Source organism: Tribolium castaneum, chromosome 2 (assembly GCF_031307605.1).
Source record: "Tribolium castaneum strain GA2 chromosome 2, icTriCast1.1, whole genome shotgun sequence".
Taxonomy (NCBI): domain Eukaryota; kingdom Metazoa; phylum Arthropoda; class Insecta; order Coleoptera; family Tenebrionidae; genus Tribolium; species Tribolium castaneum.
In genome coordinates this window covers 2,675,739-2,694,225 of record NC_087395.1, presented here as the reverse complement: position 1 = coordinate 2,694,225, position 18,487 = coordinate 2,675,739, and the positions used below count along the sequence as shown (strand labels likewise).

The following is an 18,487-nucleotide window of genomic DNA, read 5'->3' as shown; positions in this document are numbered from 1 at the left end:
AATGATACACATTATTTAAAAAAAACTACCAAAAAGTAAATGACATACAGTGTGGGATTTTTAACTGGAATATAATTCATAACTTGGATATCGGCCACTTTTGTGAAATTTCCAGAAACGTGTCGATTTTTGTTTTTTCTAAACAATCATTTGGTGGATATAGTTTTTGGTTATCTGCTGTCAAAACTGCACAGCCACCTCCAATTTTTTTTTCAATTGTAACGGTATATCGTGTGACACCTCATGTGAAAAAGCATTTCAAAAGCAGTACAACGCACTATTTTTTTTAAATATTGTCAACACCCAAGTGATAAAAAAACTTAATGCACAGCCACCTCTGACTTTTTTTTCAAATGTAACGGTATGTCAAGTGTCACCTCAGGTGAAAGGGTATTTTGCAAGGAATACAACGCACTATTTGTTTTCTGAATATTTTCAAAGCCTACGCGATAAAAAAATTAAAACCAATTTTTAGTCGAAATTAGGCAAATCACACTAGAAATGTTGCAAAATGTTAGAACTTCATACAACTGTCGTTATGTTATTGCCCAAAAGAGGAACGGTGCTAATTTTAAAGGTTTGTTGCATTAAATAATGTTCAACTTAGAAAATTTGTTTTTATTTTTTTATTACGTAAGCTTTGAAAAGAATTGAAAAAACAAATAGTGCCTTATATTACTTGCAAAGTAAGCTTTCATTTGAAAAAAAAAGTTAGAGGTGACTGTACATTTCTGACAGCAGAAAAAAAACATATGCACCAAATAGTGGGCAAGGAAAAAAAATTACCTGTTTCTGGAATTTTCACCAAAATCGCCAAAATCAAAGTTATGAATTTTATTCCAGTTAAATATCCCACGCTGAATTTTGTCTTATGAAAGAATAACTTATGCGTATATTTTATAGATTTTAAAATCTTAAGTTATAAGTTATAAGCAAAAAAAAAATCATCTCCGATAGAAACAGTGTACCTAGATTACTACGAAAAAGTTCTGTGTATTGTATTCTTCAATTGGAGAATTAGCTCTAATTTAAATAGAATGTTCAATGTAGAAAAATTGTTCATGATAAAATTTTTTTAAAACACATTGGATTATTTTTGGAGAAGTATAAAAATGCAACAACATAAAATTAGAAGCAACTAGTTAAAAAAAAATTTTTTTTTGGAACAAGATTGAATTAAGGACTCAAAAAAATTGTTTAATTTTTAAATCTCTTTTTTATATTTATACATTATTTCACTTCAACTACTCTTAAATTTACTCCATTTTTATTCATTAAAAATATAGCCCCCGGGTCCAACTGCATTGGAACGGTAGTAGAATCTGTTTTTTCGACGGCAAAATCTTTAAGAATGTAAGCCAAAGCAACTTTGCTCACTAACATGGCAAATCTTTGCCCTAAAACGTCAACATTAGTTATACTCTTGTATAAAGACATGAAAGTCATACCAATACATATTCTTGGACCATCTCCAAACGGCATATAGGTGTATGGAACTATTTTACTTTTATTTTCGTCACTGAAACGCTCCGGGTCGAATTTCTCAGGATTTGGAAAATACTCTTCGTCGAAATGTAATCCCGCAACAGGAATCATGATAGAGGTCCCTTTGTCTATTGTGAGTCCAGACTCTTCAAGCGTGTAATTGGAGACAGCTTCACGATTTAAGAAAATCGTCAAAGGATATTTCCTCAGAGTTTCTAAAATAATAATCTAATCAAGTTTATAGTTATAAAGTTTGCGTACCAACCACATAGGACCATTTCCAAGTACTTCATTTCTTGAATAGCTTCGTAAGTAAAGTCACCATGAGCTTCGTAACGTTTCCTAATTTCTTCACGTAGTCGGTTCTGAATATCAGTATTTAAGGCCAGTTCGTAGAGAGCGAAAGTAATTGTTATGGAGGTCGTGTCATTTCCAGCAGAAAAGAAAGACAAAGCTTGTGCTGCCATTTTCACATCGTCTGAAAAAATCAATGATACTACCAAATGAAAACTGAAATTAGGAATTATATTAATCGTGCAATTAAAGCAAAAAAAAGAATGCACAAAGTACAGTCACGATCAAAAAGAATGATACCCCTAAAATCCCAGCCACAAATCTTCTCGATGTGACACGGTTAATGTGTAAGTTTGACAAGTTTACAAACTAACTAGTTTTTGTGTAAACTACATAGATCGACAGTCAACTAACCTGTTAGTTGAAATACTTACTTGGACATATTTTGCAAAAAAATTAGGAATATACTTTGATAGTGCGAATTATGTCGGTACTTTTAACCTTTTCGAATATTTAAGTTTTAGGAATTTACCAAACCTGGCCATTATTTTTAGTATTTTAAAAAAATTAGATAAATTCGTCAAAAATAAGCTAAAGAATGAACAAACTGAGTCGAAACAGCGTCTTTCTAAGATAATAAATTATTTTTTTGCAATATTTCGCTAAGCTGCCGACAAATTTTAAAACAGGTCAAGTCTAGAGTTCCCATATTGTTCCTATATAGTCAAACTGACATTATTTTCCCTTTTTTTGAGTTATCTAGTTTTGCCAATAATAGAAGTGTAATTAATTCACAAAATGCCCAAAACATATATTTATGTTAAACCTAATTTAATGATTGTTCTGAATTTTGCAAAATTTTTGATTTTAGTAAATTACTTAACGAATTTACTGTCTTTTGGAATTTATTTTTGGATCTGTTTGAAAAACACAGTTTTACAGAAGAGTCAACATTTTACACCCAAATTAACCACATTCTAATGCCTCAAATTTAGCAAATTTCTTGCTTAAAAATGAACATCTTTTGCCCATAAAGTAGCACATTTCAAAATTAATTTGTTATTTTCTATTTTATTTGGATAAAACCGTTTGAATGCAGTGAGTTTTTTACTGAAAAACACCTTAAATCTACGAGTAATGCAAGAAGCATTTCAGATTTAATTTAGCAATTTTTTTGTTTTTTTCTTTGATATTCAAATTTCAAATATATAAATATAACTTTTCGTGCAAAAACGCTATAAATTCGTGAAAACAAGAGCAAACAACCTATTTTGAAATAAAGTTTGTGATTTTTGTTTTTTTTAACATTATTTTCATGAGAAAATAAATAATACCTACATTTTAACAATTGTAAAGTACCAAAACAAGTCAAATTTGGGTTAATTTTTATTTTCTACTTGTTTTAAACACTATAGGCAGGTTTAGAGAACCCTCATTAATTTAATCCGCAATTAAATCGGTGATTAACTGATCACGTGACCAAATTGAAGCAATTTGATTGGTCTATTCGCGTTGTTAACTTTTAACAACGAATTAAAATTTAATGAAGCTTTCTATAAACCGGCTCTATTTCTATTTTATTTGTAAGTTTCCCACTTTTTCTACATCTAAATTTACTATAAAGGCAGAAAATACTTTAGAATTATCAGAAAAAGCACATATGTCTATTTCCTGTTTCAAAACTATAAAAATACCAATTTCGCATTTTCTCTAAACTTAAGTTATAAATTATTCATGCACTTCAAAAAATTAATAGTTAATGTAATTTATAGTTTCGATCAGAGATCTAATCAATATTAACTATTTTACATTTTTATCAACTTTATTTAAAAAATGCGACTTTGACATTTATCCACTTGAAACAGCTTATACTTTGCCTTGACAAATTTTTTCAATTTAGCAAAATTTCCGTTGTAAAATGTCCTAAATTCATGGAAACAGGTTCAAAATTAATTTAGGCTTTTCTGTCATATTTTAGGTAAAACTTTAATGAAAAACTCTACCTAAAAAGTCAAAAATTTAATTAAAATAAAAAATATTTTTTTTTTAACTTTTAAAAATTTTTAGCAAAAATGAAAAAATCTGCAAATCTGGATGAAAATTCTTAATATTATTATTGTTGACTTTTTTAGCCTAAAAGTTGTTTTAAACGTATTAATAATTAAAAAAATAAAGAAGAAAGAAGGACGATTCTCAACTAAAAAACATTATTTTGTAAAATTAAATTTGAAAGATTTTTTTTGTTTTTTTTTTCAACTAAATGTGCGTAAATACCGAATTCTGTCAAAACTAGTTAGCTTTAGTTTATTTTAATATGCACTAATTTATTGATTGTCAGTCCCAGTTTTTAGCGTTTTAATTAATACATTAAGGAAATATTGTTAAAATAAAAATCAACAAAATGTGGGTCGGGTAAGGTCAGGTCAGGTCATTTGGATAATTTTGTAAAAAATAATCTGAAAATCTAGAAATTGAGTAAAAATAGTGTTATTTGTGCCAACTGCTGGCATTTAAGAACTTTTGAAGTAATACTTATACTTTAACTTTTCTCAAAAATCTCGCTAAACCAAAAATAGTAAAAACTGACTTTGTTTGTTCTTTTTTTATAACATAAAGTTGTTTTTAAAATGATTATAGTTGGCTAGAACATTTTTGAATAGTTTATTTTTTGCTGATCAAAAAATATACAAATGGATATAGTTTAATATTTTTATATACTTTTGATTAAAAATACAAGCTCTCATAATTTCCTTATTTTTTTAAATTATAAGCTGTGTTTCAGCTTCAATTTTTAAAAATATTGCGTATATATACAGAGTGTCCCAATATTAAAAAACATTAAAGTTATGTTTTTTAAATGAAACAGCTTAAATTTTATTTGAGATTTTTTTGTAAAATAAAATTTTATTGACAGGAAATCATGATACAATTAATAAATATTTTCGTTTTCCGACATTTCATGTTGAATTAATAAATTGAATGGCAATGTAAGCTTCCAATTATTAATCTACCATTAAATAAGTTTTATTAATCGTAAAAAAGTTAATCTAATAATTCATTATACATCAGCAAGTCATTTATTTTAACTTGCTTTGTTGTCTGCCATATTACGCGAGTTAAATTTGAAATTGTTCCTGTTATCCAAACAAGCTGAAATTTTGCATACACACGTAATCACGTAATGTATAAACAAAATATTAAAAAAAATCGCTATTTGGAAGAGTTCTTGTTATCCCCAGCCAGCTAGACTTTTAGATGCATAAACATTGTGAATGAAAATAAAGAAGTGATGATAGAAAAAAAAACTAATAAAAAGTACAGACTAAAGAGTTATGAATCAGACCTATAAGAAAGTAAAACAAATATTAATTAATATTATAAATAAATATATCATATATTATATATAATATATTATATATTATATATTATATATTATATATTATATATTATATATTATATATTATATATTATATATTATATATTATATATTATATATTATATATTATATATAAATAATATTAATACTATTTCCTACCGGATGCGATTTTTTTTGTTATTTTTTTGTTACTTTTTTGTAGTATTTTTAAACATATTTATTTTATTTTTTTATTTGCAGTGTGTATCACTTTTTTTATCTAACATTGAGGTTAAGGTGCTACCTTATGTAGTAACTTAAGTAGAATAAAGCACACTCTAATATAAAAAAGTAAGCCAAAAAAATTGTTTGTGCTAAAAAACTTTATCTATTAATTAATGATAGTTAAATATTATGTTATGTTTCGGCTGCTAACGATACACCTTCGTAAATATTTTTTTTTACTTACAATAAAGTTTGATTATTATTATTATTATTATTATTATTATTATTATTTTTATTTTTATTATTATTATTAAAATATTTGGTAACTAAGTTTAATTTAGCTTCTTTAGATTTGTTGTTATTTATTGTAACTTTGGCTCCCAGATCTTTATTTAAAACTACACAAATTTATATGAATGGACGTTTCGGCATAAAACATGCCATCATCAGCTATTTTTGACAATTTTTACAACACTACAAAATGGAATTTTTTAGTCCATTAACGTAAAATTGTGTTTTTTTTTTCAAATAAAGGATCTGGGAACCAAAATTACAGTAAATATTATTAAAATAATCATAACTTACCAAAGGTGAAATCTGAACTGCTACTATTTTCCTTTAAATTGTGCAGCATATCAATCAGGTCGTTGCGAACAATTGTTTTTTTCCGACGTTCGTTTATAGTAGTTTTGAAAACATTCATCAAATATTCGGAAGCTTTCTTGTCCGCAAAAGTTAGTCTAAATATATCGACTAGTTTTGGCATGAAAAAGAAACAGAAGATTGAGATGCTTCTAATAAACGACTTGAAATCAACGAGTTGTGTTGCAATTTGCATAATTTCAGAGTTGTCGTCTTTCAAACAATAAGAATTTATGCCAAAAGCACATGATGATATTATGTCTACGGCATATTTCTTCGTCACATTTCTAGCTTCTATAACTCCACCACTCCGCTTCTTGAAATAGTTGAGCAAATCAGTTCCGCATTCTTTCATCAAAGGGAACATCAGTTTGATTTTTCCTGAAGTGAAAACTGGGGAAATTTTTGCACGGAGATTGCGCCAGTTGTCGTTCTTTGCACTGAAAAGTGTGTGGAAGAACACTGGATCGACCGATTCGTTGGCTGCCACTTTGCGGTTTATAAATTTGTCGAAATCTTTCACTAACACTTTTTTCAGTAATTCGGGACTTCGGATCACTAGAGTCGGTTGGTTGAAGATGTAGATGCCAACGTAAGGGGTTGAAAACTTGTCGTAGATTTCTCGAACTTTGTGAAACAAGTGTTTTCTTCGAAGGGCCACATCGTAGAAACTTCCAAAAATAAAAAAGGGTTTTTCAGTCAGAACTCCCTTTGATTCCCAATATTTGTAATTTTTTCGGTAGAGATAGTACAAAAACAGAAGGAAACAACACAAATAAACAAAAATCATCTTGGATGGTTAATAAATCGGTTACTACTCTGACTGCCAGAAATAAACTGTATTTATATGTTTTGATTCGAACTTTTCTTATCTCTTAATTTGTATTTATAGTTTTGTAATAAGTTGTGATAAGTACCCAAACAATGAATTTATATTTTTGATTAGAAGCATCAGTCAGCATGAGTTTAATTTTGTTCTATAAAAAGCAAGTAGCAATCCGAAATATTATACAGGGGGAACACAAAAAATTGAATTAAATAAAAGTCATTAGGAAGCCCATTTTTCTAATTTTATAATACATATTTAAAGATCGATATTTTTTTACAAAACTCATAGGTATTAACCCCCTGACTTACCTAAAATAATTTTGAAGCACACAGGGCGTTTTCGAAATAAGCTACATTACATTTGTATTTAAATGGAACACTCTAAATATTTTGCATTTTTGGATGTGTTCCTAGTTTTTAACACTAAATTGTTATTGGTCGATTTTACATAGTTTTTGAAACAATTTTCATTTCTTTGACGTAAGCACGCTTTTAAAAAAATTATTACATGAAAACTAAGAATCCTAGAAAAGTAGGACTTTCTCCACTTTAAAAAAGAGTTCAAACTTTAAGGACATGTTTTTTAGGTCATTCCAATCAAGAAGATAAAAAATAAAGCAAAAAGTAAACAGTTTCTGTTATCCAAAACAGCTGAAACCTTGCATACATACGTAACCACGAAATAATAAAAATTGATAAACAACAATTTATTAAATCACTATTTGGAAGAGTTCTTGTTATCCGAACAAGCTGGAATTTTGCATGCACAAAAATTGTAAAAGAAAATGAAAGAAGTGGCGTTAGAAAGAAAAAATTACAAAAACATTAAGTAAAGACCAAAAAGTAAAGAATCAAAACCATAAAAAAAGTTTTTTATCAAATGTGCTTTGCTACTAAGAAGTAATAAATATTTTTCCTACCGGAGATGAAGTTTTTTGTTTATAACGTAGAATTTTAAAATGTATAAAATTTAATCTTAAACTGTCGCAATGTCTATTTCTTTTTGATGGTTTTAAAAAACATAATTTATGTTTTTATTTACAATATGTATCACTATTATCTACCATTGAGGTTAAAGTGCCACGTGATGAGTAATTTGAGTAGAATAAAGCACACTCTAACATATGCTATAGAAAAAAATATTGTGGCACTTTACTACATTATTTCTTTTTTTTTCTTGCCTGTTTTTAAAATATTTCCTCTTTTTGTTTTGATACAAAATTGTAGCTCTTTTGACACAATCTCGCAAAAGAGGTGTTTTTACATTTATCTTATGACTTAAAAATATAATTTGTTATCGCTTTGTTGGTAAACATATTTATAAAAAGATGCCAGTCATAGTAAAAAATGCTTAATCACTACTATTTTTGCCTTGTCAAAGGTATCTTAGTCATCACTGATAACGATACCATTGGAGCACAAAATGAGAAGTAGTTTTCATATTTAGGATTATGATTTTATGTTTTAACAATTTATTATGGCTGTGTTAATATAACAAAAAATCGTAGTGAAAAATGCATACATAATCAATGTTACTTTTGCTTTTGTTATGATTATCATTATTGTTGATAATAATAATAACATAGAATGTTTTAATAATCTGTTTTGTCTCCTGAAAATGAAAATTTGTTTTTTTTATTCTAAGTTGTTGAGTGATAAATTAAATTTTTTTTGTCAGAAAAAGAATGATACTGTTGACACGACAAGGTATTGCCACAACACCTAATACTAGTGTAAATCCTACCGACTGCGCCAATTAATTAATTATGTGAAATATGAAAAAGGTTATAAATAAAAAGAGAGTCTGTATTGAGATATCCATTTAAGGACATTTCAAGGGTATAATTTCCCTTTTCTTCAGATTAAAACAAGTCTACAACAGTAATGTACTTACATTTTACTTAACAATTGTAATAATTTAAAACACATACCTAATATAAAGTCTTAGACACTTGAGTGGTGGAAGGAAGACTAAGAGTTGAAGGTTGAACGGTCAAATATTACAAAGAAGAGAGGGGGTTTTCATTATTCCACCACCCAAATGCTTGTTACTTATATTACTGTTGTAGACTTTTTTTAATCTAAAGAAAAGGGAAATTATATCCTTAAAACGTCTTTAAATAGATATCTCAATATAGACTCTCATTTCTTATAACCTTTTTCATATATCAATATTGAGTCTAAGAAACCAACAAGTTTTTAAATTATGTGAAAGTTTCAAAGTCGCTATTTAAAGAATTTCTGCTATCTGAATTACTCGTAGCTGAAACCTTGCATGCGTAAAAATTGTGAAAAGTGACAGAAGTGGTGATGGGAAGAAAAAATTCTACAAAACAATAAGACTAAAAAACAAAAAATCAAACCTATGCAAAAGTAAAAAAGCTTTTAAAAGATATACTAAAAAAATCGGAGACGAATTTTTTCTCTTATAGTTTAAGATTTTAAAATTTGTAAAATAAAATATTAAAACGAAAAAATCTCTGATAGAAAAAATGTCCACTACGCTTTAGGACCTAGTTTTTCTTAAAGAGGTTAAAGTGCTACTTGATTTAGTAATTTGAGTAGAACAAAGCAAACTGTAACATCTACAACAAAAAGTAATATTTTATTTTGACATTAAACTTATATTTTTTATTCTTTTTTTGTCTTTGATTATAAGGAGGTAAATCACTCAAATTTGGCTTTAATTAATTCTGTAGCTTCTTTATAGATTCTCGCAAAAGAAGCGACACAATCGCACTTGTTTTTTGTTATCACTTTACGTTTATGTTATCGCTTTGTTAATAAACATATTTAAAAAAAATCACAGTCCTGGAGAAAAATGCTTAATCACTACTATTTTTGCCTTGTCATAGTTATTTTAGTCATCATTGATAACGATGTCATTGAGAACAAAATGAGAAGTTGTTTTCATATTTATGATTATGACTTTATGATTCAACAATTATAGCTGTGTTAATAAAACAAAAAAATCATGGTGAAAAATGCGTAATCAATGTTGTTTTTGCTTTGTTATGATTATTATTATTGTTGATGATAATAATATAGAATTTTTTAATAACCTGTTTTGTCTCCTAAAGATTAAAATTTTGTTTTTTTTTATTCTAAGTTGTTAAGTGATAAATTAAATTTTGTTTTGTCAGAGATAGAATTATATTGTTGATACGACAAGATGTCGCCACAACACAAAATACTAGTGTAAATCCTACTGACTGCGCCAATTAATTAATTATGTGAAAGTTTCAAAGTCGCTATTGAAAGAGTTTCTGCTATCCAAATTAGCTGAAATTTTGCATACGTAAAAATTGTGAAAAGTGACAAAAATGGTGATAGAAAGAAAAAAATTCTACAAAACAATAAGACTAAAGAATAAAAAATCAAACCTATGCATAAGTAAAAAAAGCTTTAAAAAAATATACTAAAAAAATCGGAGATGAATTTTTTCATATAGTTTAAGATTTTAAAATTTGTAAAATAAAATATTAAAACAAAAAAATCTCTGATAGAAAAAATGTCCACTACGCTTTTAGTATCTAGTTTTTCTTAAAGAGGTTAAAGTGCTACTTGATCTAGTAATTTGAGTAGAACAAAGCAAACTCTAACATCTGTAACAGAAAGTAATATTTTATTTTGACATTAAACTTATATTTTTTTATTCTTTTTTTGTCTTCGATTATAAGGAGGTAAATCACTCAAAATTCTATAGCTTCTTTAGATAAATTCTTGCAAAAGAAGCGACACAAATTTTTGTTTTTTGTTATCGCTTTACATTTATGTTATCGCTTTGTTAATAAACATATTTAGAAAAAAATGCCAGTCATGGTGAAAAATGCTTAATCACTACTTTTTTTGCCTTGTCATAGTTATCTTAGTCAGCATCAATGGTAAATTTCATGGATATCACAGAATGAGAGGGAGTTTTCCAAGGAGGTTAGATATAAGTCCTTAGAGGTATCATATTTATGACTAGTCATGATGATGAAAAATGCTGAATCATTGTTATTTTTGCCTTGTCATGATAATTAATGGTCTATAATTGATAATAATGATAACATAGAATAGAATAGGAAGGTAGTGAATGTGTAATGAAAATTTTATTTTATTTTTGTCAAAAAAAGAAAAGTATGTAAATAGTATGAACTTATGTGCCTGTGCATATAAATATGATTCGCTTCTCTCTCAAACAATTTACTTCTTAAATACCTTTGTCTTTATAATACAGACCGAGGAAATGGAACTTTATCTACAGCACAAAATATTTGTGAAAATCCTACTGACTGTGCCAATTGATCGTAAGCTTACAAACACAAGAACTTGTTTATAAAAAAAAACTAAATTACCGAATTCGGAAGATATTACAAAAAATATATAAGTACCCATCTTATCTATTTTTAATACAGTCTTTATCAAATGGTGCAAAAATATAATCCAAGTTACCATTTTAAAAAATATTGTTGTTAGTCACCGTCTTGACAAACATTTTCGATTTTCAATGGATTTTGTCAATTCATCTAGGAATATATCAAACTTAAGTCGCCAGCACAAAAAAATATTATTTATGGTATTTTAGAACCAGTTAATATTTTTCTGTAAAAAAAAATCATTAGTCTCCCCCACAAAAATTAATTAGTCTCTAAAAGTCTAAAGTCTCTATTAAAGTCTTAAAGTCTCTAAAAGTCCTTTTAGAAAAAAAAGTATTGTACAGGATGATAAAGATTGTAAGTATCAGCATTTAGTTTCCTGAATATTAATTTTAAATAAACTAAAGATACAGGAGATGAACATATAAAAAAATAAATGATTTTTTCATTAGTGTTTTATTGCATATTTTTGGTGTAATTTAATTGATTTTAAGTAACAGGTCAAGTGTCGATCTCTTTATTGCAAAAACAGGAACTAACAATAGTGTGTACTGTGTTTGTTATTTCATTGATCACAAAGTACTGACATCCTTGTCACTCATTTGTGTAAGAAGAGATAACATCGAATATATTGTTTTCGCAATCTATAATAATACAACTTAAAATACTTAAACACAAATAACTATTAATTATAATACTGCTGCTCCTAAGTTGTAGTTGACGCTGGAATTTTCCGTGAATCGAAAGTTGATCGGTTTGATATTAACCATAATCATGAGGTAAATTTGTTTATTCCATTTGTTGAACAAATACCAAGGAACCGAGCACCATGTGTAGAGAAGTTCTTCAAACTAGAATGCAATAGTTGTGAAAAGACTGTTTTTGTTTAACGAGCACAATGTTTGCCAAAACGAGTGAGCGCAGCGAGTTAAACAATAACAGGCTTTTCATGTATTACAATGTTTTTACTATTTCCTTCGTAAATTGAAAATGCATTCCCGCAGTTTAATTTTAACCTCGGCCGTTAATAAGTGACATTTGGTAACGAGATTAGAAAAAATATTTTTCGCCCTTGTAGTTTTATTACATACAATATCCTCTAGTTTCTGTCCAGATGTTACTGTTGCCATAAATGTAGTAATTGCTGCTACTGTTAAAGTACCAGCGTGAAGATAGTCACTTATCACTAGAGTGTCTGAAAATTGAATCATTGCGTTAAAAAATTAAACTAAAACAAAGGAAACAACCTTAAAATAGAACATAAGGATGCTTATGCCAAGCAACCCTCCAATAACAGCATACAACAATATATAAATTGCTATTCGCTGGTTAACTGCTTGAAAAGTTCTGAAACATTATAAAAATTGGTCTAACGTACAAATACTATAGTACAGTCACGACCAAAACGAATGACACCGCTAAAACCGTAGCCACAAATCATTTCAAGTGTTATAGTTAATGTGTATAACATAACTGGAAAGTTTGTAAACCAACTGGTTTGTTGAAATTTTGACTTAAAATGTTTTAGTCAGGCTTTTACTATCCGACCCGGTTGGTAGGCGCGTCATTCTTTTTGATCGTGACTATACGCTAGGAGACAAAACGATGTACACGGTCTAAATAATTCAGCGGTTAGCACAAAGCAAACAAAAACCAAGGCAGATAAACCATTAAATTCTTAATAGTAAGAGACAAAAATAGTGCAAACATTAAACTACAGGGTGAGTCATTTATATGGGCGTGCTTGATTGCTCCTACACTGTCAAAGATATCGAAATAAATCAAATGGCACTGCAAATGGAAAGTCCAAAAATTATTTTGCCCTATACAAGATGTTTCATTTTTACAATGGAACCCCCGGTATATTTGTACATATTAAAATTTGCAATTTTTTAGGTTTTATAAATCAGTTTAGTTTTTGCCATTGACTTTAACCGTTCAGAAATTATTTAATTTTTTCTATAATTTAGTGCGTCTGCAGGCACCTTATTAAAAAAATCTCAGCGTCCTTAGTATTTAGGATATCAAGTTGGGACTTGCATTGTAGTATCACCTTGCTGTGGCACATTAATTTTGGTATATTTTGCAGAAGCATAACATGATTTTTTTAAATAGCACCCCCTGTATTTTATTACTAATTATTATTCAGCTTCTCATTTTACATTTTTTTACTTCATTAGTTTTGTCCAAAAGTTGATAATTAAAGAGATAATTCAATTTTTCTGAAAAATACACACAAAATTTCTAGGATACTAATGTAGCGTGCTATGAAAAACAAACATTTTGGCCTACTAATGTCATAATGGCATTTATAGTCAGTCATGTTTTAATTTTATTGTGAAAATGAATTTTTTGTGTAAAATGCTCATCTAGACACAAATTTTAATAAAATTTTGACAAGAAATTATTAAATAAAAATGACAGAAGTTTACAAGGAGAAATAAAGAAATAAAAAAACTGAGATACAACAAATCAACAGCGATAACATATTACTTGCAGTTACGTTCTGGTGTTTGCTCTGCAGTACTATTTTTTTTTGGTACGATTTTGTGTCTCGTTTCGTCTCCTAATCTATAGTCCTCCGTAACAATTAGTTCATTACCTGTGAAATTCTGTGTAACGTTTTACAATAACAATAATGTTTTTTGTAATTTTGTGCTGAAAATCCTTGTCGTTGGGCAATTTTAAATCATCGCAACCCGTTTCAATAATGTTGTTCCTTATCCAGTCCAAAACCAAATAGAACTGAAATCGTATGTGAGTTGCCCCGTACACCACTTGGTTGCAGGTGGCTGGTAGTGCAAGTGCCATAACAATGTAGCTCGCTTTATACATCCAACAAAGTTCAGTTTTCCATTTTGGAACATAAATTTCAATGATTTTGTACACATAACATATCTCTTCTGCATTTTTTGATGGAAAAGTGTGGGCAAGACCAGCAATTAGTGCAATAACTGTGTTAACAATGATGTAAGCTGTGATTAATTTAACTTGAAATTTGATTCGATTGATTAATTTTGGATCAGTGGATTTTATTTGCCACAGCGTTGCTGATTCAATTCCTTCAGGTCCAATGTTTGATATAGTTAAACACGTTGTAAGTGAGAGAATGATCTACAAATTTTCAATTGTAATTTAAAATATTATGATGCACTCAAGTTTTTCGAATGTATATTACAAAAAATGATCCAAACCAGTAAGGTGAATACGATATGAAGTAAAGGCTGTTGAAATTGATAAGAAAATGATATCCTTGAAGTACCATAAGCACTGTGTTGGCCACCAACATTACAAATATTACAAACTTCAATAGTTTGTACTGGAAAATGTCACAACACCAAAATCGGAGTAACCACAAAACATCATCTAAAATTTGAAGGTTGTAACTAATTTCAACGAACGAAGCGAGTTAAAAAATACGAAAATGGTTTCGTAAATTTAAACAACTCGTTAGTTAACTCAATGGGAAGTCCTACATATTAAACTTTTATTTTCCTTCTCATGTGAGAATACAATTATTTCAAATAAAAGTTTAGGGAACATTAAACTAAGAAATAATACTATAAAACGTGTATTTAGGAACGGTAATAATATCTTATGCACAAATTGTTGACTAGCACAAGTGTTCGAGGTAATCCGGCTCGAGGGACCAGATCAGGGACTTGACTTTGTTTCGGTGCTTACAAGTTTCAATTTTTTGTGTTTATGTCAACTCATCGTATAAGAATACAATACTTTTTTAATTTTTGGAAAAACATTAAATTAAAAAAATTAAATTAATTAATTATAATTAAAAAATAACACATACTGCAAAACGTGTCTTTAGAGTTCAGACTTTTCTTATTCACATATTATTTCGAAACCGTAATTATATCTTAAATGCAAACAATATTTTAAATTATTTTTAGTTGAGGAATCGATGATAATTGATAATGTTATTTGACTAGCTTTACATAATGAAAGCATTATTATTCAATTTACATTCAGTTAAATAACGAGGGATCATTACATTATAGTTATTAATAACACGAGTGCGAAAAGACAACTTTAAGCGTTTTCGCAAAACTGTCATTAATTTTTTTTTGTTGGAACATGATAATTTAAAACACGTTGCTGTAGGAAACGTGTTTTAAAATAGTGTTTATAAACTAGGATTCAGATATTAAAAAGAAGGCTTAAAATTTTATCAACAAAAAAAGTTTTAAAAAATGCTAACATTTCACATGTAATCCGGCTCGAAGGACCATAAATGGGTTTTGGATTTGAATCTGTTCAGTTGGTTTCATTGCTTATATCTTTTTATTTTCTTCATGTTTGTGTGTTTTTTAATAGTTTAATAACTTGAAAAAAACTGTTTTTTGCTGTTTTTCTTTCAAAAATTGTGGAAGATAGGTAGGCACGAAATATGTTGTAAAAACTCAATAAAAACCTACCTTTTTCGAATTTTGTTAAGAAAATGGTGCCATTCCACTAAACAACACCTGAGTGACGACCGTTTTTTAATCAAGACATTTAAGAACAGTATTCTAGAAGATTCTGCAAGCCTTTGGTTAACACATTTTTTTTAATATTCACTGTGATTTTTTGAATGCAAAATTTATGTTTGTTTTGAAATTTGAAACTTGACAATATTCTAGAAGATAACTAAACAATGATTTTCAAATTTTACAAAAACTCAAAGAGTTTAAAAGCCATCCGAAGCAAAATCTCTTATGGGAGTTCCAATGTAAATGACTACCCCTGTACGTACCTCAAAAACTACCAAACATATTTTCATAAACTTGCTATCATGTAAAAGAGATTTTTTTTCCTATTTATCGGTCGTTTTATATTTGAAATAGATTACCTACAAACTGTAATAAAGCTAGAAAAAGTTTGACAAAAATTGAGGAAACATATTTTAAGAGGTTTTTCGAATTTTTTAAACGACCAATAAATTTAAGCTTGTTGTTTAACCAGATAATTTCAAAAGTCCGATGAAAAACTGTTTATAAATAACACCTTCACAGAGGTAGCCTTATTTACAATCGAAAATCGAATGAGTAAGAGATAATTACAACCCTCCCATAAAAAAGTAATCGCAAATAATTAAACCCAGACTTTGTAAATAAAAATTTGAACAAACAAATTGATATAGTATGCCAAAAACAAAGACAAAAAACAAAAACAGATAGGGACTGATAACGTGTATACGTTTTACTCATCAGTTTTTGAAGACTGTGTTTACATTGTAAATTTGTCATTATATCAGTAAACTGATCACTACCTATAAGCAGAAAATTGTCACTTATTTTAAAATTTTAACGTAATGGTCTCTCGTTATTTTACTGGAATGTGAGTTGAATAATATTACTTCCATTTTATGAAGCTAGTCGTTAACTAATAGTAATTTAAAAAATGTTTGGACATAAAATATTATTACCGTTTGTAAATTATATTTAAATAATTGTTTAATTTAATATTCTATCAATTTACGTAATGATTTTAAAAATTAACAACGACCGTACCTTGAGGATAATTCATTAATTCAAAATCCACAATATCTGCAGTCATTTGGATATAAAACAGTAGTTAAGTACTGATTAACTAGACAAGATTAGAGCTAACGAATTATAAGTGTGTATCATTTGAACACTTCTTCAAATGCCAAATATACGAAACGGGAACATGAATTTATGGAAGTTGAAGTACTTGCGCATTTCTAGTTGTGGACATAAACGTCGCTAAGTAACTAGTCGTAAATAAATTTTAGTTGTTATAATTAAGAGTAATTATCATTACAATTTATTAAAGACGTTTTTGTTAATAATATATACGAGGGCAAGGTGAGAAATTCTCAGCCTACCACAGAATTAACATTGTTATCAATAAAATTTTTATGCGGGAGCAAGTCATCATGTTTCGTCTTAATCGGACAAATAGTTATTTTTCTCAGCATTTTTTTAAGTAAAGGTGCATGTCTGTTTCGAACAATGGATAAAATGGATAATTTCGCCGTCATTCTTTGTTTTGGAAGGCTTATTGCTTAGAGAAATGTATCCAAAGTTGGTGAGAGTTTATAAAGAATCAACCTCTTCATATTCTACTGTAAAAACTGGCCAGCTGAATTCGAACGTGGTCACACATCTTTCAACATCTTGTGAAAGACGACCAAAAACAGTTACCACGAATGAAAATTTTAAAAAATGCACAATTTGGTATTGGATGATCGGTGAATTAAAGTGTATGAGATAGCTAAGGTCATAAGGATATCTGAGAAAAGGGTGTAGTTTGAGTCGAATGCACCTGCCCACAAAGGCGCTTTGGCAATGAGAAAATTAAGAAATTTAAAACATGAATTATTAGAACATTCTTCATATTCGCCTGATTTGACTACCCCAGACCTTCACTAACCACGAATTTAAAAAAAAATGTGGTTAGAAAAAATTATCAATTATCATAAAAAGTATTTTGCATGATGCCATCCTACAGTTTTAATTGGTTCCAAAAGTAAAGGGATAGTATTGCACCTGAAGTGTTTAATACTAACGACTTGGGTAACTTTTACTCAGCTTGAGAATGAGAGTTGTGTGCTTACTATTTAAAATTTGAAAGTTGGCACCAATTGCTCGTAGTTCCGGAAATTCACGCGTTTTGAAAATAATTTAGTTGAACTCAGAATCATCGATTTAGATTGTATACAAAATCTTAAAGCTCTAGGCTATAATACTGCCGTGCTAAGCAAGAACGTCGTAACTGATTTTATATGAATCTTGAGTTATGTCTTGTTTTCTACATTTTCAGAGTGGACTGTTATTTTAAATGCTAGTAACATAGAATATTGAAGTCAACCTAACAATTTATTTGTAAAAAGGAAATATGTATGCAATTGTATCCATTATTTTGCCAAATCGCTGTTATTCCACATACGACGTTTAATTTTTTAATTTTTTTTTAATTAAGTAAAAGTAACTAAGTAAAAAAGTCGTAACTACAAAAATATTTATTAACGGCTTTAAACAAATGAAATAATACGTAACAACAGGAAATTTATAAAAAAATGTACCCAAGAAATTACACCTAGCGTACGATACTTTTGAAAGAAAAGCAAATTTTGCCAAAAAATCAATCGGTTTTCTGGTAGACTATTTTTAAATTTTTTTAAGAGTTCCTGTTTTCTTTCTGTATCTATGCCATTTGTTGTGTGTTTTTGAGTGGGTTTTTTGAATATGATGTTATTTATGTTAGGAAATTTAACTCTATAAAGTCACTCAAAACTGCATCTACATTTCATGTTTTTTTTTCCTCGTTCAAACGT

At 28.4% G+C, this 18,487-nt stretch overlaps 1 protein-coding gene and 1 long non-coding RNA gene across 4 annotated transcripts; both read right to left on the bottom strand.

The window, feature by feature from the left end:
- Positions 1-1,184: 1,184 nt before the first annotated feature.
- On the bottom strand, positions 1,185-6,837 carry LOC658029 (cytochrome P450 6k1). The gene is made up of 4 exons (XM_015978171.2): positions 5,945-6,837; positions 1,751-1,963; positions 1,449-1,700; positions 1,185-1,397 (listed from the first exon to the last, which is right to left on the bottom strand). The coding sequence occupies exons 1-4, from the start codon at positions 6,789-6,791 to the stop codon at positions 1,231-1,233; spliced, it is 1,479 nt and encodes a 492-aa protein (XP_015833657.1). The 5' UTR covers positions 6,792-6,837; the 3' UTR covers positions 1,185-1,230.
- Positions 6,838-11,649: 4,812 nt separating this feature from the next.
- On the bottom strand, positions 11,650-14,643 carry LOC107397562 (uncharacterized). Of its 3 annotated transcripts, none has more exons than XR_010333196.1 (4): positions 13,793-14,643; positions 12,282-12,537; positions 11,889-12,041; positions 11,650-11,834 (listed from the first exon to the last, which is right to left on the bottom strand). It is a non-coding gene; the product is annotated as an uncharacterized LOC107397562 (long non-coding RNA). The 3 variants fall into 3 exon arrangements; XR_010333195.1 differs by having other exon boundaries at positions 11,889-12,537; positions 13,793-14,304; positions 14,369-14,643; XR_010333194.1 differs by having other exon boundaries at positions 11,889-12,537.
- Positions 14,644-18,487: the final 3,844 nt, after the last annotated feature.